Raw genomic sequence first — 25826 nt, forward strand, 5'->3', positions numbered from 1 at the left:
ATGCAACTTGGCCAAGTAGAGAGAGATTAATGGTTGAGTGAGTCTTGTTAGCTTTGACCATCAAAATGAATGGGGAAGCTGGGGAACAGTTTGGTCTTTTGGGCAAACTGAGTCGGATATTTCAAGTTGGAAATGTGGGCCAAAATGAAAAAGACAGCCAGACTTCTGCATATATGTGATGTTAAAAGTGTTCGTAATTGCTACTGCCAGTCATACCATGGTTATCTGCACATATGGAGAAGTGTGAAGTATGGTAAAACCTTTCAAATACTTGGCAAATAAAAAACAAGGTCACTTTATCAAGCCAGCTACAGGCCCAAAGTTAGGTTTGTAAAATGTGTTCTTACAAATCCTAGGAACAATGAAAAAATGCCCGTAACTTTAAAAAATCCCAATGCAAAGTGGTGTGTTTTATCACGTGCTCCCCCTCTCTCTTCCCCCCACCCTTGCAGATGACAACTTCTTTCCTACTGTATGTGTTTGCTGTTCTTAGTATGGTATGTGCAGACTCAAAAGATGGACCTGACCAGAAAGCGACTGTAACAATAGCTGATTTAATCTATTAATACTTAGGCCAAGAAAATAAAAGATAAACAATGCATTTAGGGTGAATACTTTTGTTTCATTTGAAGTAGTGATGATTATCAAATAGACAGGGTGTTTTTTTTGAGGAAAATTAACATTTGCTTTTCAAATCAAATACTGGATAGCAATGGAATACAAAGAACTGTTTACATTTAATGTAGATGACCATCAAAAAGGGGTTCTTAACTACTTTTTTAATGACCCTGTTCTAGTTCATCCATGTCCATGCTGGATGTCCCCAACTGTATTAGAAATAGATTTAGCTAGAACTGCTTAGTTTGTTTTTAGTCCTGGATCATATAAAAGCTTATTCGTAAAACTGATTGATATATTGCAGAACCTGTTTTAAGTCCTTCTCCTTCAGATTTGTTAATTTGGCTAACTTGACCTTCATAGGTAGGTCAAATCATGTTTTAGCCATATGACTGATTTAAATTTTGTCTCAACCTCATGAAGAGTTTAAGAAGGTCAGGTTGTAATTACTATTTACAATGACATGGGATTTGAGACATCTACAGAAATGTGAACTATTTTATGAGATTTTTTTTTTTTTTAAAGTTTTCTTTTTGTGATGGAAAAACCTTTTAAAAATCACATGGTGTTATTAAAATCTGACTACTCTAACATAGGGACTACATGTAAAAATGTAGAGCAAGAATGGTACAAAGTTATCTTCTAATGTTTCATGAAAGTAATGCCCTCCACTTGAAAACAGAGGAGACTAGAATAAAACAAACACTAAAAATAACAGCCACAACTGATTACTTTCTGTGCCTCTAGTGTCTTTCTTTAAGAAAAGAGGAATAAGATTTTGTTAAATTCACAAGCAGGGTCTGTATTGATAATGTGCAAGTGAAGTGAATTGTACTATTCAAAATGCAGTACTATATATAGTACTAACTTGAGTTGTAATTATCTGATGCATGTAGCTCTAATAGGAAAAATAACTATGCATTAAAAAGTAATAGTATACAAATTAGTTTATCATTCTTTTTCTTCCAACAGGGAATATGAAACAGGTGTCAAAATGACATCCAGATTTGGAAAGACCTACAGTAGGAAAGGGGGAAATGGCAGTTCGAAGTTTGATGAAGTCTTTTCTAGCAAACGGACCACCCTTAGCACAAAATGGGGAGAAACCACCTTTATGGCCAAATTAGGACAAAAAAGGCCCAATATAAAACCAGATATTTCAGAAATTCCTAAAAAGCCCAAAGTTGAAGATGAGGTAACAGAAGATCCTTTTGGATTTGACAGTGATGAAGACTCTCTGCCTGTTTCTTCGAAGAATGTGTCACAGGCTAAAAGCTCCTCTCAGCCTGAACCTACTGAAGCTGCTCAGTCTGAGGACTTCACTTCTCTACTTGAAGCTAATAGCAAAATTAATCAGTCAATCAGCAAAGACAATGTTGTGTCCAGCCAGTGCATATCTTTTGACAATATTGTTTATGGCTTAAAAGAAAAGAGCACAAACAGAAACATGGAGGATGGGGAAAGCAGAAGCGGTAGTACTAAATTCATAACTGCAGGTAAGTTAAATCAAATATTTAACCAGCACTGTTTAAAAAGTTAGCATAGTTGTGCATACTGTAAATTTATTGATCTTCATACAGTCTTCAGAATATTTTACCAATCCATACAGGAGATGCAATGATTTGGTCCAACTTAGTGACAAGTAACATGTAGAGAACACAGGAGCTAACTAAAAAATAGTTTTAACAGTTCTTGTTAAGATTAAATAAAGCAGACTGTCATCATGCTACTTGGTTGGGTACAGTGACTAAGGACCAATTAATTAAAAGTAGAAGTGTTGTAAACATTCTTGAATTTCTGAGCCTTGCTTTTCTCTCAGTGCATTCATACTTCCAATTAGTAATTATCCTTGAGTAAGATAATTTCTACAATTTCTTAACTCCTTTCCCACCACCCCACACCAAAACAGGATCAAATACACCTCAACCATCTAAATCATCCATGCCCTTCCTAGATTAGTTTCTTCAAGTGTTTCAAGGCCCTTATAGTTAGAAATTATTTCCTAATATTCCACTTAAATACTCTTTGCTGCCTGTGGCTTATTTTTATCTAACTCTTAGGTAACAGTGGTTTGCCTACCCCTGGGGGTACACAAGACATGTCAGGGGGTTATGCTGGAAAAATTGTGTAATGGCGGATTTAATTTTCATTATAATAATTGGCATTTAAGGGATTAAACTATAAATGTATGCTGATAGGGGTATACAAGCAGCTGGTATTTCTGGAAGGGAGTATTCAGTAAGAAAAAGTTTGGGGAACTCTGTGTTAATTAGTTCATAATCCTTTTTCTATATTGGAGAAACTACATGTTTCTGGCCTGACAAACCTAATTTTTTGAGTGTGTCTGTCTCAGTCTTTCCCTCCCTGGCCGCCCCTCCCCCCCCCCAAAAGAAAACTTTTGTGTGTCATGTTTTCTGTGCGTCTTTTCTTTGTTGTTCTCTAGCTTGGCTACATCTTTCTTAAAATGTGACCTTTTGTAGGGGCTGGGCCAAGACTGAGCTTGGGGCAGGCAGTGGTGGTGCTGAAAGGGGATGCTACAGGGTGGCTATAGAAAACTTTGTGGTGGCTGTAGACCACCCTGTAGCCACATCTCCCAGCACTGCTGCTGCCTGCCCTGCCCTGGCCCAGCCCCCACTGCTGGGAAGAGGCTGGCACAGCCCCTGGCCCCAAGCCCACAATAGGCAGCTTGTCCTCATCCCACGCACAAATCCAGGGGGAGCACATCCCCCCCCATGCCTATCCCAGGGTTGGATACAGTGGTGGGAAGCTGCCCCCACTCCCCTCCCCCATACCACCTGGATGAACTGCCCATGGCTTTGTGCTCTGCTCCACACAGCCACCAGCTGGGCATCACCTCCGGCTGCCCAACTCTCTCCCTCACCAAGGGGAGGCTCAATCTGACCCCTATGCCCCTTCCCCCATACAGACTTACTGATTGGATAGTGCTCCAAGCTGCCAGGCTGCATATTGGCAATTGTATCGTTATTGCCTGATACGGCTGATTAATAATTGGCCATCAGTATTGGCCAAAAACATCTTCATCAGTGAACCCCTAAGAAAATGACTAGATTCTTTGAATTTCAGAACTGCCATGTTTTTGTGAATATGAAGCTTAAGAAAAAAGGTTCATGTTACTCTATTGCTGTTCCAGATCAGGGTAGAAGCAGGATAGAGAAAATCACTGTTCTCATCTGTGTTTTCATGGCATGAGTAAACTTTGTGGCCATATTTATCTTAGTTTTCCCCTCTCCATTGGAATTTGACGCATTTAATTGCTGAAACTGTAAGTGCTAAAATAATGCAACATAATTCAAAGTCAAAGACTAGCAGCAAAATTAACTGCTAGTCAATGTTTACACTATGTTATAGAGAACTCTCAGGATAGCATACTGGTTTGCTGATGTGATGTATGCTACTTATTATTGCTATACATTTCTTTAAAAATGTCTTGCATAACTTTTAAATACAAGTTAATTTTGACTTTGCTTATCAGAGTGAATTTTTTGTCCAAGGTATAGCTGATGAAGGACACAATACATTTTTTTAATAATGTGGAATTGCAGGTAAAATGGTTTTATTAATGATCAGATAGAAAGGAGTTCAGAAACCTTAAAAAAAAATTGACAGACCCCAAAAAAGAAAATGGTAGGTTGCGGGGGAGAACCCTGTGTTGTCTTACCTGGTTTTCTGCTGGTTGGGAACTTCTTGAAAAGGATTTGACTTTCACTCTTCAGTTTGTGTATATGACTTGTTTACAGTGCCATAATGGGAATATTTATCTCTAATTTGGATTTGGGACTACTCTGTTTTATAAATGTTATTTTTTTTTCTAAGTACTTACAAAGATTGACTGGATTAACTGGTGCAGAATATTTTTAACTTTTTATTCGTGATCTTATTGGTTAATGACTAAATTTTATAACAAAAAATGCAAGTTTAGTTGAACCAATTAAGTCACAATCAGACAACTTTATATGTTTTTTTAAGAAATGTAACTTAGTGGAGCACAAATCTTCATTTAATACCTTGTTTTGGGGTATTAAATGAGCCTGAGGGAGCCAAGTCAGTTTTTGGTGATCACACACATGGTGAGCAGTTGTTAAAAATGTTAAAAACTCAAGTAGGTTAAACAGCTATTGGACTCAAAGGAAAAGGCACAATGAGAATATCAGTATTATATTCTCCAACTAGAAATATTGTAGACAGCCAGTATAAAACTAAAAAATTCCATATTATACTTAGTGCTTCAATAAAGAATGAAGGTACAGCAGTATATTAAAGTGAGAGTTAGTTTAATATTTGATTGTGGTTTGTTTTTAAGCATCATTCTTTAAAACCTAGTCAAGATATAAACTGCTGAAAAATTAGGTTTAAAATGTGGCTAATGAAGTTTCAGAGTGTTAGTCTGTATTAACTTCAAGAGGATTCTTCAGTCAAACTCAGCTGAGCTAAAAATTGGTATTAGAAAGCATTCTTTTAATTGCCTGAATGATTGCAAAATGTGTTGTGTAACAAAGTGGTATATCAAATGCAGTTCTGATTTAAGTAGTCAGTGTTGTTTTGTTTTGTTTTGCCTCCTTAGTTTGTAACCTTCTGTTATTTTTCAAGTAACCTTATTTTAAAGGCTCATTGGGATGCTAATAATGTGGGGAATGTTTTTATCCTTTACATCAATGTACTTGATGCTGCTGAAGTAATGTCCATGGAGAGTTCTGTAAGCTGAGGTGTATCATAGGAATTGTGTAAGAGAATAAGCATGGGTAAAAGCTGTTCTGAAATAGGCTTTGTCAAAATATAATAGTGTATTTGAGAGAATACCTTGGAAAAAATAAATACTTACCTGTAAGTAGGGAAATTTACATCCACTTACTTTAGAAGTCAAACATCATGTTAGGCAAAACTCAGCTGATCAGTGGTACTTGGAAGATAAACATAATATGTTGTGCAGGAACCTGTAGTGGAGTCTGGTGAAATAGCACAGAAAAACAGTCATCTAGATTCTTGAAATACCTCCTAGCATAACAAGTATTCATCTCATTCTCTGGGATACAGACCCAAAATTGGTATTGTATATAAACTGCCCATGTGCAGAAGGTGTTGATGTAAATTTTTTTTTTTCATTTAGTAACTTAAGCTTTTGCAGGACACGGTTTCAACCAGTATTCAGAAATTGTGAAATTACCACTTTTATTAGAATACTGAATTAAGTAAATCATGGTTTATATGTTCAAATTTAATACATTGTGTTTTTAGATGAGATTTAAAATGAGATCCTGACCATTGTCATTAAAGGATTTCTTAGGGTAATTTGTTGAAAGGAAGATAAACCTTTTGTAGCAAGATATTGAAATCTGCTTCTTGGTTCACCCTGAGAAATATTTGCCTCTTGCACAATTGCTGGACTATCACAGCAACAACCATGCACTAGCAGTAGCACTGTCATTAAAAGAATTTATTATTTTTTTTACAAGTGTAGGTGGTGATGAAGTTGAATATAAATTCTGTGGATAAATTCCAGTTAGTTTCATTCAGTATTCTTTAAATACCCGTGTAATTTAAAATGGGTATTTAAATATTACTTTCTAAATAAGGTTATGTACTGTTGAACTTTTTTGTGTTACACTGGTGATGACTGCATTTTGGCTGTCAGAGAAGTGATTCTTATATAGTAAGCATATGCTTTTAGAGAGAGGTTTGTATCTGTTGCCTCTTAAGTAGCGACTTCTACTAAGGAGATCTTTGTTATCATTAAATCAGAGCCCGTTCTTAAGGGTCCCACTAAAAGACCCGTTAAGGATATATTAGTGAAATGTTGTAGCCAGCCAATTTATAATTTGGCGTCTGTTACAAATCTGTTACCCTTCTGTAATTGTTGCATTAGCAATCTCTGTTTTAAAATCCAAGCTGTATGTTAGCAGGGCTGGGGATAGAAATTACACACGAATTGCTCTAGGTGATCAGAAACCAGATCAAATCTGTAACACAACAGAGGGCCTGTACATAAATTGCTTTCAAAATGGCTGAAACCAGTTTAGGATAAACCTGGATGGCTGTACTATCAGACTTAACCTATTTTAGGTTAAATCTTTTTATTGAACTTCTGTCTCAGATCCCCTCCAGATTCCAGCTAACTGAGTCCCCCAGCATCCCAGGATTCTTTGCACCTCTCCTGCAAACCCCTCCCCTTACAGGGTGGGTAGGCTAGCCTTGACCCAAGCTGTTTTCTTCAGCTGAGCAGAGAGGTATGCTGTAGCACCCCCTGGCTTCTGGCCTGGGCCACTGCAGGCATATTGCTGCATTTCTGAAATTGAAAGTGAATGTCTGTTCACTTGGTTATTGGTTCAATCTATATATCTTAGATTAATCTGTGAAGATTGACAATACAGGCTCAGGCTTTTTAACTGTCTGTACTTAGCCCAGAAGTTGCATACTGCCTATTAAGTCATTTTTTTTTTCTTTAATGATTGCCTTGTTTTTAGAAATCATACCTTACATTCTTGTTTGTGCAGTAGACGATAATATGATCTTTTTAGTATTCATTTCTAATAAAAATAACACGAATCTTTAGTTGTAGGTTAGAAGTTCAAAACTATTTTGAGTAGAGAATTATTTTAATAGGATGCTGATTGGTTTGAATGTAGTTTATAGGAAACCAGGTTTATATCTTTCTGATTGGAGAAAAATGGACAAAACGAGATAAAAGTGTTGAGAATATACAGTAATGTATAAAACCACAGTGGAGGGGTGAGCTGGAAGAACAGGAGGAGAAAACAGAGGAATAAGGGAAGTGGAGTGAATTGGATGTGGTAGATAATCCAGGCAGCCCTAGCTGTAGCTTCTTCTAATAATGGTAAGTACTATGTACCATTAGGCTCAAAGTGAGCCAGGTTATTGTGAAGGAAGATCTGCAGAGCCAACCAACTCTGTTTGCCTGAAGAATTTAAGTCCTCTGGGAGTTTATTCCATGTGCATGGTATCCCATGCACAAGGAGCATGTATCCCAAAAAAACTAATTGGCCAAATTTAGTAGCTGAATAAACACTGCAGTTTTTTCTTTTCCCTGTTGCCTTTCTGTCCATTCCCTTGTTTTGTCATTGTCAGTTGTTCTGTTTACATCAGTTTCCTTCCCCAAATAGCAAGCCAGGTTTGGGCCATTACTGCAAGCATGAAAGGATTTAATGTTTAGTTCCTCTCCAGTGCAGTGGTTGTCATTCCCTTTTGTAGGGTATTTTGCAAGGGAGTTCTCCAACAATATGCTGGGAATAGCATCTTGAAATTTAGGAGTAAGATAGGATATCAGAACTTGGCATTAGGTATGTCTGCAAGTTTATTTTTACTTCTATCTATAATAATAATTGGCTTATTCTGTCTGTCTGGAACACTCTGGTTGTCTTAGCAGCCAATCACAATGCTTACTGAACAACCAATCAGAGTGCTTTGGACAGACATTGCTCCGAACAGACGGAATAAGCATGTTGTTGTTATAGACATGGAAGCATTTCAAACAGATATGCAGGAAAGCCAGAGCTAGAATGAAGCACTGCCCCCACCCCTCCCCTGCTGTGGAGTGGGCAGACTGCCAAAGTTGTGAGGGGCCCAATCCTTTTCTTCATTAAAGGCAATTAAATCATTTAAAAGGGGCAATTTCCTCATGTGTACAAGGGCCCTCTTATTCTATGACTCTGAATAAGTCACAAGGTCAGACTTTTTACAAAATATCTTTATATTCCTAAGCCTAAGTTTACACATGGGCAGCTTCTATATAGCCTTTTTGAGGGTGAGAAGTTTTGATTCTGTTAAAGTATTTGGTCAAAGGATAATTAAAAATCCTGTATTTAAATAAATATTTTTGCAATAAAAATTTAATCAGAAACGTTTTGTGGGTTTCAGCTAGTCCTGGCATAATTTTGAGGAAGTACTTGCTCTGCATGTTGTTTCTCATGTGAAGATGAACGTGTATCCATTTTGGTTTTTTTAAATCAAAGTATGTACCCATGTAAATACAGGAATTATAGTGGCTTTGTTCAGTGGTTCAAGTTAGATCTTACCCTGGTTGTTCTCTAGACTTTTTTTTTTTTTTTTTTTTAAAGCAGACTATTGTTAGGCCCCTGCTAAAGCCCATTTAACTGCTGGAAATTTCTTTCATTATCTGGAGTGTTTTGCTTTAGTACTAGTACTATGTCTGTCTTTTTTTTCCCCTTTTTTCAAAATCTGCGCTACTGTGCTACTTCTGTTTTTTGAAGCCTCATAAAGGAGTGCTGTGGTTCGGAAGTTCAATTTGGACTTCTTTATAGTATCCCTTAAGTTTTAAGTTGTTCAAAAAGCTTAGTTTTTCAGCTAATTTTATTCAAGGTTTCTGGGAGAAAAAAATGGGTGTCAACAGTCAGATGTCATTATAACAGGCTAGCCTGTGTAGAAAAGAGGAAAACCGGTTCAGTACGGAAACCCTTTCAGTTTCCAGCTGTAGCAATCATAATAGCATTACAATGGGTGTTCTTAAAGTTGAACTCTTAATTCATGTAGTTAAAATTAAGCAACTTAGGCTTTAAAAATTGTTGCAATACCCTCTGAGCTTAGTTATTTTAACATATCTGTATTAGGGCTGTACAAAACAGCACATTTCGCTTCGACTTTTCTCTTTTAACGTTTTGATGGAACAGTGTCTCATTTCGAGTTTAGTTTTGTTTAAAAAAATGTGCTGTGTTTTGTTACGCCTTAACAGTTTCACTGTTTCGAGTTTCACACATAGGCTATAATGGGAAACCATGAAACTGGAAGAGGAGCAGCCTTTTGTGATTGCAGGCAGATCGGGGGCCCACACTCCTGGAGAAGTTTGGCAGAGCTCTCCTGGGGGTGTGGACAGGCGGCCGCCACTGCCACCTGGGTCCGGCACTGGGAGCTGAGCCCGGTGGAGGGAGGTGGAGCTATGCTCCACTTTCCCCCATTGGGCTCAGTTCCACGGGGCTGGGAGTCACTGGGTGCTGATCCCAGTGGAGGGTGGTGGAACACAGTTCCAGAGCTGTGCACAGCAAGCCTCTGGGTCTCAGCCCTGGCGCTGCGCTTCACTTCCCTCCACCAGGCTCAGCACCCAACGACTTGCTGCCCAGTAGAGGGAGGCGGTGCGCAGCCCCAGGGCTGCACTCTGCCTTCCTCTGTCAGGCTTAGTGCCCAGCAGCTTTCAGCCCCATGGAACTCAGCCCAGTGGTGGGAGGTGGAGCATGGTGCCAGCTCTGCCTGCCTCCTGACACCAGGCTGGACTCCATGGGATTGGTGGAGCCAATTTGGAGTTCAACCCTACATCAAGAGGTGGGAAGAGCCAGCACTGCACTCACATCAGCTCTGCCAGCCCAACAGAGTGCAGCCTGGTGGCCAGAGGCGGGGAGAGCCAGGGTTCTACTCCACACCTCTTCTTTGTCGCTGGCTTCCCCAGTGATCTATAGCAGTGGTTCTCAACTTTGTGTCAGGACCCATTTATAAAACATCAATGGCCAGTCTTAACCCAGTAAATACCTTTAAGTAGAAAACAGCCCCCTGGCCCTCCTGGTGCCCCTCACTCCTGACCCACTGCCCTTCCCATCCCCCCCATCTGTTACTCATTGTGTTGCTGGTGGCATGGCTGGCACAGGTGTTCCAGTGCTGCCTGCAACAAGTCTCACCACCCTGCTCTGTTCTCCTGCATTGGGTCCTGCCTGCTGGGCTGAGGTGTCTCTTGCCAATGCTACTCCAGCCAGGCTGCATCCCTGTGCCTGCTGTGGCTGCACAAATCTGGGGGGACATGTGCCCCCCCCCCGACACATCTGTGTCTGTTCCCTGCCCCGCACCCCCTGGTGCATTGTCTATGTCCCGCCCTATAGCCTTACCTGCGGAGAGCTGCCCTCCATGCTGCCTGGCTGCCATGTGCCTATGTGCGTGCACATGCATGCCCTTCCTGATTGCCCTTCCCTTGCAGGGGGAAATGCACAGTTTCCCACATTTTAGCTTTTAAAGGATAATCCACTTCTAAAATTTTTGTGATCCTTTTATATATTCTTGCAACCCCCTTTTAGTCATGTCTAGTGGGTTGAAAAACACTGATCTGTAGCACCCTGTACCTCAGAGAGCTCCTTCTTTGCTTAGGTCCCAAGAAGGGGGCGTGTTTTCTTCTTCAGAGGGAGAGCTCAAAGTGCCTGTGTTCCAGACAATACAGCAGACAGCTCTGTTCACAACAGCGAGTCTTCATGGTGCCACTGCAGTTCTCGTTCTCCTTCTTTGGGCTCCACTCAACTCCTGTCTTCTGTGGCATACTCTTTTTCTCTCCAGCTCTGTCCTCCCTGGGAAGACTACTCTCTTTCTTCAAGTTGCTCAGCTCTTGCCTCACTCTTTCTCCTCAGTTAGTCAGCTGCAGAAAGCAGTCTTTGTGGTCTGCTATCAGGCCTACTATCTGCCTCTGGGGTGAAAGTGCATGCAGAAAGATTCTGCTTATGAAACTATTTACAACAAAAACAAGCTCACACCGAACCCCCCAAAGCATTCCCTACGAGGACTGTGGGCTAGAACTCAGCTCACATAACTGAATTTTCTGTTTTTCAAGTTACAGTTTTGTCACAGTGTCCTGAGGTTGGATAGTAGTAAGGACAAGATGGATCCTACTGTACCAGACATCCATCAAGTAGAGGTAGCTGAGGCTCCTAATTTGGTGGAGAATTCCTTTTTTGTGGGGCGTAGCAGCTCCTGGATAGTTTAAAGTTCTACAGGGTAGTTTAGAATCTGCAAACTTAAGGTAATGCTGTTTTGCAGAACTCAAAAGCTCACAAGAATTATAGTTACTTGCTACACTGCAGAAGTCTATTACTTTCAATCTGTAGGATGTTAATTCACTCCAGTCAAACTATTGAATTAGTTAATAGCTAATATTAACATTGAGTATCCATATAATTCCAGATGGTTTTTTTGTTTTAAGTTGGACACTTTGGTTTGTGTGTAGTTTTTTTTGGGGGGGTGGGTTGTTTTGTATCTGTTTTAGTCTTAAGATACTAGAAATGGACATGTGTAGTGTGGGGATAGAGGACAGAGAGTAGGACAGTGAGCTGAAAGAAATCATAAAGAAGTTTGGCTATGTGGTTATCTTCAGAATTTCTTGTACAGTAATGTAATAGACTGCCCTAAGATCCCCTTTCAGTCTCCTTTTGCTGAGGCTGAAGAGATTCAGCTCCCTCAATCTCTCTTCGTAGGATCTTACCTGCAGGCCCTTAACCATATGAGTAGCCCTCCTCTGGACCCTTTCAAGGTTATCCACATCCCTCTTGAAGTGTGGCACCCAGAACTGGATGCGGTACTCCAGCTGCAGTCTTACCAGTGCCACATAGAGGGGAAGTATTACCTCCTTAAATCTGTTCGTGATGCGCCTTCTAAAGCATGGAAGAGTGCAGTTAGCTTTACTTATCATTTCCTTATATTGATGACTCGTGTTCATTTTGGTGTCGACTATGACTCGGAGATCCCTTTCTGCTGCTGTACTGCTTAGAAAGTCACCTCCCAGTCTGTAGGTATGTTGGTGATGCAGCACTTAGCACGTATCTTTGTTAAACTGCATCCTATTCTGATCTGTCCACTTTCCCAATCTGTCCAAATCTGCCCAATCTGCTCCCTGCCCTTCAATGTGTTTACTTTGCCCCATAATTTCATGTCGTCTATGAATTTGGACAGAGTGCTTTCCATGCCCTTATCCAAGTCACTGATGAAGCTATCTATGTAACAGCACTGGTCGAAGGACTGAAGGTTGGGGAATTCCACTGCCCAAATTTTTCCAGGTCAGAAATGACGAACCACCACCACTACCCTCTGGGTGCGTTACATAAGCCAATTCTCCACCCACCTGACCGTGTAATAATCTATGTCACAACTGCTTAACTTATTTGTTAGAATGAGATGCGACACTGTATCAAAGGCCTTTCTAAAGTCCAAATGGATGACATTTACCTCGGCTCCTGCATCTAAGCAATTTGTGAACCTAGGAACAATGAACCATGACCCACGTCATGGAACAGTCCACATAAGTATTTAGGGGCCTGTTAGGCATCAGGACAGGGGGGTACCAATGGCACCCATTGGGGGGCTCAGGTGTCTCTATACTAATGCTGAGAGCATGGGAAACAAGCAGGAGGAACTCACGCTCCTGCTTGCAAACAATGACTTTGATCTGGTTGGATAACAGAAACCTGGTGGGGGACCCTACCTGTGTTTGGGTAGTAGGCATTTAGGGCTATATGCTGTACATGGATTCATAGATACAGAGACTGTAATGCCAAAAGGGACCTTGGAAGATCATCCGGTCTAGCCCCCTACACCAAACAGGAAAGATAATTGGGGGTCAGGTGACCTCAGCAAGGTGAATGTCTAGTCTCCTCCTGAAGATTTTCAGGGTAGGTCATTGTACCACCTGTAGAGGGAGCTTATTCCACAGTCTGGACATCCTGATTGTGCAGAAGTTTTTCCTAATGTTGAGCCTAAATCAGTCTGCCAGGAGTTTGTGGCCATTACTCCTGATTTTTGCCTCAGGTGCCCTGGTGAACAGTTGCTCACCAAGCCCATGTGCTACACTAGGGGAGTACATCGGTAAACTGCTACCAGGTCCCCTTTCAGCTTTCTTTTCCTCAAACTGAAGTCCCAAATCCCTCAGCCTTTCCTCGTATGGCTTGCTGTATAAGACTCTGATCGTATGGGGGGGCTCGTCTGTGGACTTTCTTGAGCTTGTCCATGTCCTTCCTAAAGTGTGGTGCCCAGAACTGGATGCAGTACTCCAGCTATGGTCATACCAGTGTTGAGTAGAGCAGAAGAATCGCCTCCTTGGTTTTGCTGGAGATGCATCAGTTGATGCGTGCCAGAGTATTATTTGCCCTACTGACTACAGCATTGCACTGCTGGCTCATATTCATACTGTGGTCTATTATAACCCCAGGTCCCTTTCGTTTGTGGCGCTAGTCAGTTTGGTGCCACCAAGCCTGTAGGTGTATTGGGAGTTGCTCGTCCTGAGGTGGAGCATATTATATTTCTCGATGCTGAATTTCATCAGATTCCAATTCGCCCAACTTGCTACTCTATCTAGGTCCGCCTGTATCTGTTGCCTGTCTTCAAGCGTGACCACGCTCCCCCATAACTTGGTGTTGTCTGCAGACTTGGCAGTGAGCTCTTCACTGCCACATCCAAATCATTAATAAAGACATTGAAAAGTACCGGACCGAGCACTGATCCCTCTGGGACACCGCTGCTCACTTCTCACCAGAATGATACAGATCCATTCACTATGACTCTGGGTTCTCTCCTGCAGCCAGTTTCTCACCCGCCTGACTGTCTTGGATTTAAGCCCACAATCCTCCAATTTTCTTGCGAGGACATTGTGGAATACGAAATCAAAGACATTTTGGAAGTCAAAGAATACCGTGTCAACCTGCTACCTTGTGTCCAGGTTGCGAGTAACCCCATCATAGAAGGAGATGAGGTTGGTAAGGCAAGACCTGCCTGTGATGAAATCATGCTGGCTGTCATTCAGAATCTTACCTTCTGCAAGCTTATTGCAGATAAATTCATCAAGGAGCCTTTCTAGGATTTTCCCTAGGATTGAAGTTAGGCTGATTGGCCAATAGTTACCTGGGTCCTTCCTCCTGCCCTTCTTGTAGATGGGCACAACATTAGCCATCTTTCAGTCCTCGGTGACTTCTCCAGAATGCCACGAGTTACGGAAGAGTTTTGCCAGGGGTTCTGCAATGATTTCTGCCAGCTCCTTCAGGACTCTCAGATTAAGATCACCCAGTCCTGCCGATTTTTGCATATGTCTAATTTTTTTAACGGGTCATACACCAATTCTATGGCAATAGTAGGAAGGTGGTTATTCCTACCATGCTCATCCTCTACTTCACTTGGTGTGCTTTTCCTTTTGGTCCAGTGAAAGACTGAGGCAAAGTAGTCATTCAGGAGTTCAGCTTTCTTCTGGGTACCAGTTCTCTTGAGATGTTGAGCAGTGGCCCCACACTCCCATTTGTTTTCCTCCTGTTCCTTATGTACCTAAAGAAGGACTTTTTATTATTCTTGATTCCTGTTGCTAACCTAAGTTTGGTCACCACTTCAGCCTGTCTTATCTGTTCCTTGCAAATGCAGGGCGTTTTGGAATAGTCCTTGGGGACCACCCCAAGCGTCCGTTGATTTTTTTTTTATAAGCCTCTTTTTTCTTTCTTAAGAGGACCGTGATTTACCTGCTTAGCTAGGAGGGTTCCCCAGCCCTTCTGTTCCCTTTTCTCCACGTGGAAATGGACTTCCTTTGTGCTTCAAGGATCATGTCCTTAAGGAACGACCCACTCTTCGTGCACACCTTTTGTCTTCGGTCCCTGGTCCCCCAGCACTTGTCCTACTAATCATCTAAGCTTGTTCAAATTTGCATTTTTGAAGTCCAAGACTCCAATCCTACTATCTGATTTGTCCGCCTTATATCAGACAGTGAATGTGATGGTTTCATGGTTGCTGTCGCCCAAACTTCCCTCTATTTAATCAGTCACCGGGTCATCTCCTTTGGCCAGGACTAAATCTAGCAGAGCATCACCTCTGGTTGGCCTGTGCACCTCCTGAGTCAGGAAGAGCTCCTCAACACAGGTCAGGAAGGATTGCAACTAATCCAACTTGGCTGAGTGTTTCTTTCAGGAGATGCCTGGATAATTAAAATCGCCTGTGATGACCATGCACGTGCAGCCTCAGTCGATTCTGGGGTGGACTCCAGATCAAGTTCCTTTCCCTTCCAGGCAAGAGAGGGTGGGGGAAGAAGAGGGGAGGGGCATTGTTCTCTGTGTTAAGGAGCAATACATGTTTTCATTATTCAAGATGGGATTGGAAGAGGGGCAAATTGAAGTACTGTAGGTCAGTATCTTGACTTTAGAGATGCTTGTATTTGGGGGCTTTAAAACTAGCCTTTGTTTAAGTCAGAGAACTCCCTCCCCTTCTTGCCACCATTCATCCCCAGTTGTACACAAGCAATCTAAAATAATCCAGGTCACATCACGTATTGTGAAGGTAACTTGACATGCCAGTCTTTTGTTTCTTGGCAGCGTTCCTTTAGCAGCTCAAACTGTTTTCATGCTAGAGTGCAAAAACTCTGAATAAATGAGCCGAAAATAACTCTGTGGTAAGAACAGTAGTCCACCTGCACCATTCCTGGCTTGCAAGTCGACTTGCCTTACTTGTCCAGAGAGCTAATACTTGTCTTGAGTCCTGAAGATACTTCAAAAGAATTAATGTGAAAGCAAATCCCAGGTTGTCCTTATAAAAGGAGTTTATAGAGTCCATGTGCAACTTTTAAACTTTTAATAACTTGGATGTACACATGATAGAAGTAAACAAAATGGCAACTGGAAGCAGAATTCATGATTAGGTTTTTTTAACACAATAAAGCTCAAATTTCTAGACTGCAACATAACCGCCATCTTTTGTGATACATCATTCAATCCGATTTTTTCCAACTCATTTTGGAAGTTCTTTTCATTTTCAGTTATGGGGTCTGAAATAAAATTATACTTACACCATGCTACAAAACTTAATAAATTATGCTTTCAGTGACCATTTACAGTTTGCTTTTATTGTGTATAACCAAAGTTATTAAAGTTTAAGTTGCTCAAGGACTTTATGAACACCCTACACTTTGTTATAATGGAATAAATTAAACTTTGGAAAAAGCTTTGGTTAAAAAAGAGTCTGTTAAACAATAATTCAGAATTCATTTCTTCAGTTAAGGTCCAAGACATCCCAGCTGATATCAGAGAAAACAGGCATGTGGCATGACATTTTTGATATTAACCTAGCCATAAAGACTTCATTAAACAGAATGTTGGTTTTTACCTTTAATGATCTGGGTTTTTTTCTTTTTTTTTTTTTTCCCCTGTGCAGATCATCATAGTTAATATTAAGGTATCAGGTAATCAAGGTTCTCTAATAACAGTGTATTTTCTATATATTTTTGTTTGTATTCATAATCATAAATATCTATTATGGAATGTATTTAGAAAAAGGAAATTGCTACTGCACTATGGTTGTCTGATATCTTTGAGAAGCCTAGTTCTGTTTGGTTCTTGATTTGTTTGTTTAACATTTAAACTGAAACTTTTCTTTGTATTAAACCCTGGGTTAAGGGGAGTAAAAATGAAGTAACTTCCTATCAGAATGTCGAGGAAAGTATGTGCAGAAGAAACCTAGCTAGAAGCAAAAGCTAATACACTGATTCACATAATTTACATGATTGAAATTTTAATGGAGCGCTTTACACTGCATGGAATTCTAGTTTTTCAGACATTCATTTTTTAACTTGTCCAGGACAGCAGTTCTTGGTAAGTAGATGCTTAAACTTTGCTGTTATAGTTTAAAGCTGACTGAACAAGAAAGTCCTGTCTCTGCCCCAGGACTTGCAAAACTTTTTTTTGCACTAAGTGTGCTTTTTTGCCAATGCTGTTTCAAAAGTTGAAATCATTCCTATAATACTAACCTTCAACTTTGCGAAGTTTGTGGACCAGTGGAATGGCACTTCATCCCAGAAATCGGCTTTATCTGACTGAAGGTTAACAATGGTCAGGGCGGCTAGGGTCTGGAACCAACTTCCAAGAGAAGTGGTGCTGGCCCCTACCCTGGGGGTCTTTAAGAGGAGGTTAGATGAACACCTTGCTGGGGTGGTTTGACCCCAGTAATCTTTCCTGCCATGGCAGGGGGTCGGACTAGATAATCTACTCAGGTACCTTCCGACCCTAGAAACTATGAAACTCAACTACTCGGCTCAATGAAAATTCATACAACAAGGGGCAAATGTATCTGGGAAAAGAAAGGCTTACTGTCACAGGAACTAAGGGGCATTGCAAGTGGAAGGTGCATTCTGACTTAGTTTTTGGCCAATATAAACATAGCAATATGTAGGTTAAAACAAACAAACAAACCAAAACCTGGAATACCTGGAAAACCTCTGGAATAAAGATGAGCGAGGGGACTGCATGTTAGTCATGCTGCTAAATGCCCTACTTAAAGGCTGTTTAGATCATGCAGTGATAAGGTGGCGAAAAAAAACCTGTGCAAAGTAGGCACAGGTAGGCTGTGTGTGTAGCATACTGCATATTAAGGAAGGGTGTGCAGCAGAGGGTCAGATAAGGCAGGGAGCAGAAAGTAGGGCACTATATCAGATAGAAAGCACAGGGCAGGGAACAAAGAGAAACAGATCAGGCAGGGGAAGGGGATCAGTGTGGCACTTGTAGGCAAGTGTGTGGGGCTTAATTTGTGGCACACGTGCCAAAAGAGGTTGGCCCTTTCTGCTATAATGTATCAAGTACCAGTTTCAACAGTAGCATATGGGAGGCAGGGGGTGGGGGTATCTTGGTGTTCCAAGGTGTTGGTAAATAGCACAGCAGTGTCTCAGGTTTTAGTAAGGCGGCTCCAGTGCTGCCAGTGCTCTAGGAAGATAGCATGGTTGATTGCTATTGCTTCTGTTAATTGGGTTCCCCTTGATAGTTGTTAACTCCTACCTATTGGAATATGGGATACTGGGTGACAGCTCACTAGAATAGGCCCAGGTATCTTGGTAGACGGCTATAGCTATGTTAGGCATAATAATCCATTTATTTGTTTTCTGATTAGCATTAATTAAAGATGAAAAATCCAGCCAGTTTTAAAATATGTATGAATCCAATGGGTCAGGAAGCTGTGTCCAGCAGGAGACCAGAGTGATATGTGATGGCTTCTGTTTTTAGGGGAGGAACCCAGGAAAAAGAATAGTAATAATATATTGGTGTAGGGCTAGCCAAATATTTATCTAGTTTGTGGGCTGGTAACCTGTGGTCCCCTGGAGAGATCAGGCCTGCAGGGGTAGGGGGCCTTGCCCCTGTTTTGGTTGTGTGGTGGGGAAAAATGGTGGCAGCACTGCAGAGGGAGGTGATGGCTGCAGTGGCAGTATGAGATGCACTGGAAGCAGCTTTCTTTCAGAGTTGACTTCCATTAAAATGTTCCCTAATCCAAAATGTTGCTGGCCTGTGATATAGTTTGTTAATTATATTAATTTAAACATTGGCCAGTTCAGATGTATGGATCTGTAAGACAAGATTTTCAGAAAACTTGTGATTGGTTGGTCTGAAACTGGCAGTCTGTATCCAGAGGTGCTACATATAAGAATATTATTTGAAGTAGTCCATGTTGGAGATTCAGAATAGCCATTTGGTTCTTGCTTCATCTAATTGAAAAGCTTTTGAAGAGCTTCTTAAGAGTTTACTATTCCAAATCTCCCTGAATCAGAGGGAGTTTAAAATTTGCTGCAGCTTAATTTTTATTCCATTCAAGAGATCACTTACTTGAGTTAGCAGAAATTTGGAAACATTTTACCAACTTCTTTTTAAGCTTTATATTACTGGCAGGTGTCATTCCTTGTACATATGAATGTTACCTTTTTGGCTTTGATCTCCTGTTTCTTTTTTGCAGAGTTTCGAGCAAGTAACTTGCAAAAGTGGTATACTCAAGAAGAATAGATTCTTCCCCTAAAAATATCATTGCTCCTTGCTAGCTTCCCTCTCTTTTCATATGAAGGTCTCAGTGGCAGTGGATGAATCCTGGTGAGAAATAAGATGGAGGCATTTTTCTTGTCTACTATTCTATTGGCAACCCTTGGCACCACATACTCTTTGGGAGTTCTTCCTATTTGGAGCTAAGTAGGGGAGTGTCTGGCAAGATTTCATCAAAAAGTAGAATTTCCTGTAAACCTCTAAAATATTGTTTTAAAAGTTGGGCTTGGCAGGCAGCCTGTTCGTACCTGGGGAAAGGCAAAACTGACCTTTCCTCCTGTCAGCCTCTTGAGATACAGGTGTCCCTTGATTTATGCGGGTTCTTTATATGCAAATTTGCTCTTATGTGATAAGCATATTTAGACGCATCATTCATTATATGCGAGGTAAGTTCACTCTTATGTGATCAGCATAGATGCCCCCCTACCCAAGCAGGTATGCCTGTGTGGGGGAGGGGAAAGGGCTGTGACCCCAGTCACCCCAGCCCTGGCTGCAGTGGCCCCAGGAGCCACTGGAGCAGCCCAGGAGCAGGTGGAGCACAGTGCAGCCCCACAGCTAAAGGAAGCTGGCGCCGGCCACTACCGGGGCCACTGCAGCCGGGGCTGAGGTGAGTGCTGCTTTGTTCCTTCTGCTTTGCTGCCTTGTGCAGCCCTGGGAGTGGCATCCCTCCCCCCACCCCTTCCTTAGTCCCAGCCTCATTCCCTCCCTCCCCACCATGGGAACCTATCCCTATTTGTTGCACTGTAAAGTGGGTTCACTTTATGCAAATTCAATTTACCTGCCGTTGTCCAGGAAAGCATGTACAGCATAAATGAAGGAAAACCTATTGACAGTTGACTTGTTGCCCCCCTTCATGCCTGAGGAGCTTGAGTTGATCAAGTTTATAGTCAAAGATCCAGTGTAGAAGTGATTTTAACATGCTTTAACATGATTTTAACAGGAGTGCTGAGCTGTGCACTAAGCACTGAAGCGTGAATATGTGCAGCTAGCTAATCGTTATCAGTTGGCCTGTTGCTTACTGTGTTTTCTGGAGGCAGGAAGATTGTAAGACAACTTTGTGTTAATATACTTTTAAAATTAGTCCATACTTTTATGTATAAGTTTATCTGATTGCTAATAAGTTTGCACCGGTTTGGAGACTTAAAGGTGGAGGTAGAGCAATGGTAGACCATTTGTACAATAGTGTGGAAGAAAGAAGTGAAAATGGTAAATTAAGATGTACATAATGATGAAAAATAATGTAGCTGAATTCAGTGTGATGGTAGAAAATCTAAAACTACACAGTTATGCCTTAAGGGTAGCTATATGTGGGGAGGAGAAAAAGGAGATGAAACAGTAACAATGTTACTGTTTTGCACCACCTCCTTTGTAACATGGATCGTAGAGGAGAGCTCGCTGCTTTTCTGAGGGTGCTCCCTGAACCATGCAAGTACAGAGCATAAAACTACTGTATGAAACCACCCAGATGGAAAGGAGTTGAATGAGGTGCTGAAGCAAACGTTTTGAACTATATCTACCATATTTACTTTAAGACAGTTTTTTTCCCTCAATCTGCATGGGGGCGGGGGGAAGCCCCTCATCTTATGGTTGCGTATAAAGAAGCCTCACTTAATATGCTGTCTGATGTTTAAGCTGCTGCCAAAACCACATGCTCAGAAAGGGAAACCAACTAGGAAAGCCATTTAAATGCAGCTGATCCTGAGTATGACAAAAATGTACAACCCACATGTGGTAAATATGCTGATGGAAATTTACTATGAGGATTGGTTAGTACAGCCCATGTGAATAAGATGCATGCAGTCTCCCTCAGTGCTGGCTCTTTCAAGTCAGGGTGAGCCACTGCATTGAATACATTTTTACTTCTTCACAGTTGAGCTGTGCCTTTCTTTCTCATTTCCAGTGAGTCCTATATCTGGCAAACATCACCAAATGGGGCCCCAAACAGTTCACCCAGAATCCTTCTGTTGTCCCTCTCTCAGCCTGTTGCATCTGATTAGTGTGGCCCTGCCCTCTATGAGAGAGAGCCAAACCAGGCTCATCTGCATATCAATTTTGAAGGATCCCAGGACTCATGACACCCAGTTCCATCCCTGAGTCGGGGGCTAATGAATACATGCATTTATTAATTTTTTTAGATTAGGGGGTATCTGGACTACACACGCATGCTGAGCTGTTGGGTTACTATGGCTTGAAATGCCGTTGACTCTAGGACCCAGCCCAACGAACTTTGTAGTAAATCATGAGCTTTTGGCTTTGGATTAATATTATGTGAAGTTTGGCTTTTAAGATCAAGTGTACTCTATGTAAGTAGGTACCAAAATGCTGCTTAAAAGTATGTTTATGGAGTACCTGTGCTAAAACTTGCAGCAGTTTCAAAAAAGGTAAACTGTATCAATTCTGCCCAAACTAAATCTATGTGTACTTGTAGTAATTTGCCTGTATGCAAACTTTGCTCCTCATGTCCATGTGCTCAGAAAGAGCAGGGTCTGACAGTAACGGGGGTGGAGAAGATCTGAAGGGGGTGTGAAATAGGGACAGAGAGTAAGGTAACTGTCTGAACCCTAGACTTATTTTCCCTGCTGTAGCAGTGGTAGGAGAACAAATTCAAGGCAAACCTCCAATAATCAGGTTCTATACCTTGGAAAATTATAACAAATTTATAAGTTTTCTGCATGTAGAATCTAATTATTGTAGGATTGTCTAATATTTGAGTAAATATAGTATTTTGATACCAAAGTTAATTTAGATAGGGTTAGCACTACTTGCACCCAAACTATTTACTGTTCCTTATTCATGGTGTATGTCTGAGGGCATTTCCCACAGTTCTTTGTGTTGCAATCCCCTATAATTTTTTCAGTTTTGAGAGAGAACATCTTTGCTTCAGGGAGAAGTGAGGGAATATGTTGAGTGGCAGTCAGCATTTGAGTAACTTTGGCCTATGTCCTCGACATAAGTGGGATGGGCTTCAAATCCAGGTTAAAAAGGGGCTTAATTTACACCACTAGCTCAAATCCATGTTTAAAGTGTTTCTGAACCCAGGTCAGAGATTTTTCTGTGAGATGGTAGGAGTAATGAAGGTTAGTCTTGGTAATAGCTCACATGAACTATACAGCATGAGTATCTACAGGTATTGCACAACTAGCTTATTAATTGCACAGTTAACTGAAACAAGATATATGTGTAGAGTACTATGCCATAACAAGATCCAGCTAACTATAAAGTTGTACCTCAAAAGTGTGTACTGACTTGGTAAGTGGTTGCTACTGCTCTTCAATCTGCAGGCGTAGTGGGGTCTCCTCTGCAGATTGGCTGGGAGCCCCATCAGCTGGCACAGTGGAGCACCATGCCCAGCTGGGACTGGGAGTCCTGCACTTGAGAGGACTCTCAAACCTGGCAGCTGCAGCCTTTGGATCCCAGCACTGCCCTGAGTCTGCAGATAGATGTTGGGTGCCTGATGCCAGGATCCAGCTAGGTCCCAGCAGCTGCAGGGCACAGCTGTCATCTCCCAGCCCTGGGGGTCTGTTGGGAGCCTGTCAGTTGAGGGGGCTCCTAGTCACAAGAGCTTGCTGCTTGCCAGTGGAGGGGGAGCCCAGAATCAGGCTCTGCCTGCACCTTCAATAAAGCATACTGGGATATAATCCCACAGTACCGTATCCTGCCATGTATGTGTGGCATGGCAGGAGGCATGATTGTGTAGATTGTGCATTAGATCCCATTGCACCTTTATCTACACATGTAAAGGAGCCCTAAACCATTTGGGTTGCTTCTGCCTTTCTCATCATCATCTTTACTTTTCATGTTTAGGTCGACAAATCATTTGCAAACATCTTATTAGTACTATCATTGACTGTTTGTATGCAATGTTATGTTCTTTCTGCAGAGCAATTCGTAATCTTCCATTTTTTGTTAATATCCATTAGGGTTCTGGTATTGATGCCTGGAACCTTCCTTGAAGTTCTGGAGTTGATTGGGTGTAGCATTTAAAAGCTAATGAGTGTTAAACCTTGTTTCACTGTCCAAAAAGGAAAATGTAGCTTTCTGCCAGTCATTCAAATTGGCTCCCTTAAACCCTACTAATTAAGTTTCTGAGATTTAAACAGAGCAACCAAAGTATAGTTACTGCAGGAGACTCTTATGGTAGGTAGTTCATTGTGAAAAGAAGACTCCAGTGGATTACATAAATTGTATACTATCTCGTATCTAAAATTACTTGGGAGATTTCATCTAGTAGATATACCCAAAAAGAGCCTTAATTGCAGTTAAAGTTGGGAGGGGAAATTACATGACTCCTTTGAACTGCAGAATATTTAATCACGTAGAATTAATTCTCTTATGCATTTTATCTGTACTTTCTGCATCTGTACCTAGAACTGTTTTGTTGAGTCTTGTAGTATCAGCTTTAGTTTTAACTAGAAACGAAATTAGTAATGCATTAAAAATATCTTTTGAGATTTAGATGAATTTCTGTGATTTGCTGAAAAAGGAATCGTACAGCACTGGTTCCCAACTTGGATCATCAGGGTCTCTGCTCTGTGGACCACCACCAAGCCATTTTTGACAGAGGACCATTCTTTCATATTGGAGATATTTGAGCTGCTTTCTTTTGTTCCACTAGTGTACTGTAGCAGTAATTGATTTAAATCTAAAGCCAAATTTTCTACCTCCTACAAAGGAAATAATTGAATTGCAAAATATTCAGGATATTTTCCTGTCTGCTATAGCATAAGACATTTTTCATTTCTTTTACTTGACAGATTATGAGAGTAGTCCTGATTTGTTCTGCAAATGCTTTCAAGGAATTCATAGTATACAGAGTACATTGATCTTTTGAAGAAATACCATGTACTGCATGGGAAAAAATCCCATTTTTTCAGTACATGCAATTAATTAAGACACTTATTTTTCAATACACTCCCAAAGAAAGGTAAACATCAGTAGCAGTCTGACAGTTTGAGAAAATATTGGTCACACCTGTGAAACACATGGGTCTATTGTCTGTGTTATAAAGCAATTGTAAATAGCTATACAGAAAAACACTGTTTTATGACCAAGTGAGCTAATGACATTGGATCAGAAATTACTGCTGAAGAAAGGGAGACCATCTGGAACAATGGTCATCATATATCCATTAGTACAATAATAGAAGGAAAAATATTTTTAAATGTTATATCAAAGGTATCTCACCCCACTTAAATAATCACTTCCCTTGCCCGTCTGGCAACACTCTTACCAATGAAGCCCAGTATGTCATTAGCCTTCTTGGCTCATACCTTCTTGGCTCATAATCAGTCACTGTTGGGTCATCATCAACTTATCACTGGAACCCCCATGTCCTTGTTGGCACAGCTGCTGCCCAGTCAGTTAGCCCCCAGCCTGCACTGGTGCTTTGGATTCTTCTGTCCTAAGTACAGGACTTCGCATTTGTCGTTGTTGAACCTCATGAGATTCCTTTTGGCCCAGTCCTGCAATTACCTATTACTGACCCCATCTTGGCGTCACCTGCAAACTTGCTGAGGGTGCACTCTATCCCATCACACATCTTCCAGGTTGGTGATGAAGATATTGAGCAAAACTGGCCCCATGACCGACCCCTGTGGCACTCCACTCGATACCAGCTGCCAACTAGACATGAAGCCATTGTTTACTACCCTCTTATCCTGATGCTGCAGTCAGTTTTCTATCTACCTTATAGTCCATTCATCCAGCCTGTACATCCTTAGCTTGCCTGCAAGAATGTTGTGGGAAACCATATCAAAAGCCTTGCTAAAATCAAGGTCTGCCACATCTACTGGTCTCCCTGTATCCACAGAGCCAGTCATCACACATCATAGAATGCAGTCAGGTTGGTGTGACATGATTTGCCCTTGGTGAATTCATGTTGACTGTTCCTGATCACTTTTTTTCTTCTCCAAGTGCTTCAGAATGGATTCCTTGAGGATCTGCTCCATGATTTTTCCAGGGAGGGAGGTGAGGCTGACTGGTCTGTAGTTCCATGGAACCTCCTTTTTTCCCTTTCTTAAATATAGTCACTGTGTTTGCCCTTTTCCAGTCATCCAGGACCAATCCTGATCGCCATGAGTTTTCACAGATGATGGCCAGTGGCTCTGCAGTCACATCAGCCAACTCCGTTCGCAGTCTCAGGTGCATCCCATCCTGCTCCATGGCCTTGTATATGTCCATTTTTTCTAAATAGTTCCTAACCTATTTTTTCACCACTCGGCTGCTCACCTTCTCCCTAAACTGTGCTGCCTGGTACAGTAGTAAGGATCTGACCTCGCCTGTGAAGACTGAGGCAAAAAAGGCATTGAGTACTTTAGCCTTTTCTCCATTCTCTGTCACTAGGTTGCTTGCCCTGTTTATTAAGGGACTCTCACTTTCCCTTATCTTCCTCCTGTTACTGAAATACTTGTAGGAACCCTTCTTGTTACCCTTCACATCCCTTGCTGGCTGCTATTCCAGCAGCCAGCAAGGGCTTTGCCCTTTCTGATTTCATTCCTGCATGCCTGAGCAGTGCTCTTATATTCTTCTCTAGTTAGTTGTCCAAAGTTTCACTTCTTATAAGCTTCCTTTTTGTGGTTTAGTTTACTTACCCATCATGACATCACCCTTGTTGCTCTCTCATCTGACCCTAAGCCAGAGACTTTCGTTAGGCCTATCTCCAGT

The 25826-nt window shown here is 41.4% G+C and overlaps 1 protein-coding gene across 3 annotated transcripts in view; it reads left to right on the plus strand.

Annotated features, from left to right (window-relative positions):
* Positions 1–25826, plus strand: part of WAPL (WAPL cohesin release factor) — a 133130-nt gene that overhangs the window by 1358 nt on the left and 105946 nt on the right. For all 3 annotated transcript variants that reach the window (XM_090056846.1, XM_090056847.1, XM_090056848.1), the window contains exon 2: positions 1591–2114. In XM_090056846.1, coding sequence (XP_089912972.1) covers positions 1613–2114 — 502 coding nt within the window. In that variant the 5' untranslated portion in view covers positions 1591–1612. The remainder of the gene's footprint in view (positions 1–1590; positions 2115–25826) is intronic.

This window comes from Crocodylus siamensis, chromosome 7, assembly GCF_052110815.1.
Source record: "Crocodylus siamensis isolate JL-2025a chromosome 7, ASM5211081v1, whole genome shotgun sequence".
NCBI lineage: Eukaryota > Metazoa > Chordata > Crocodylia > Crocodylidae > Crocodylus > Crocodylus siamensis.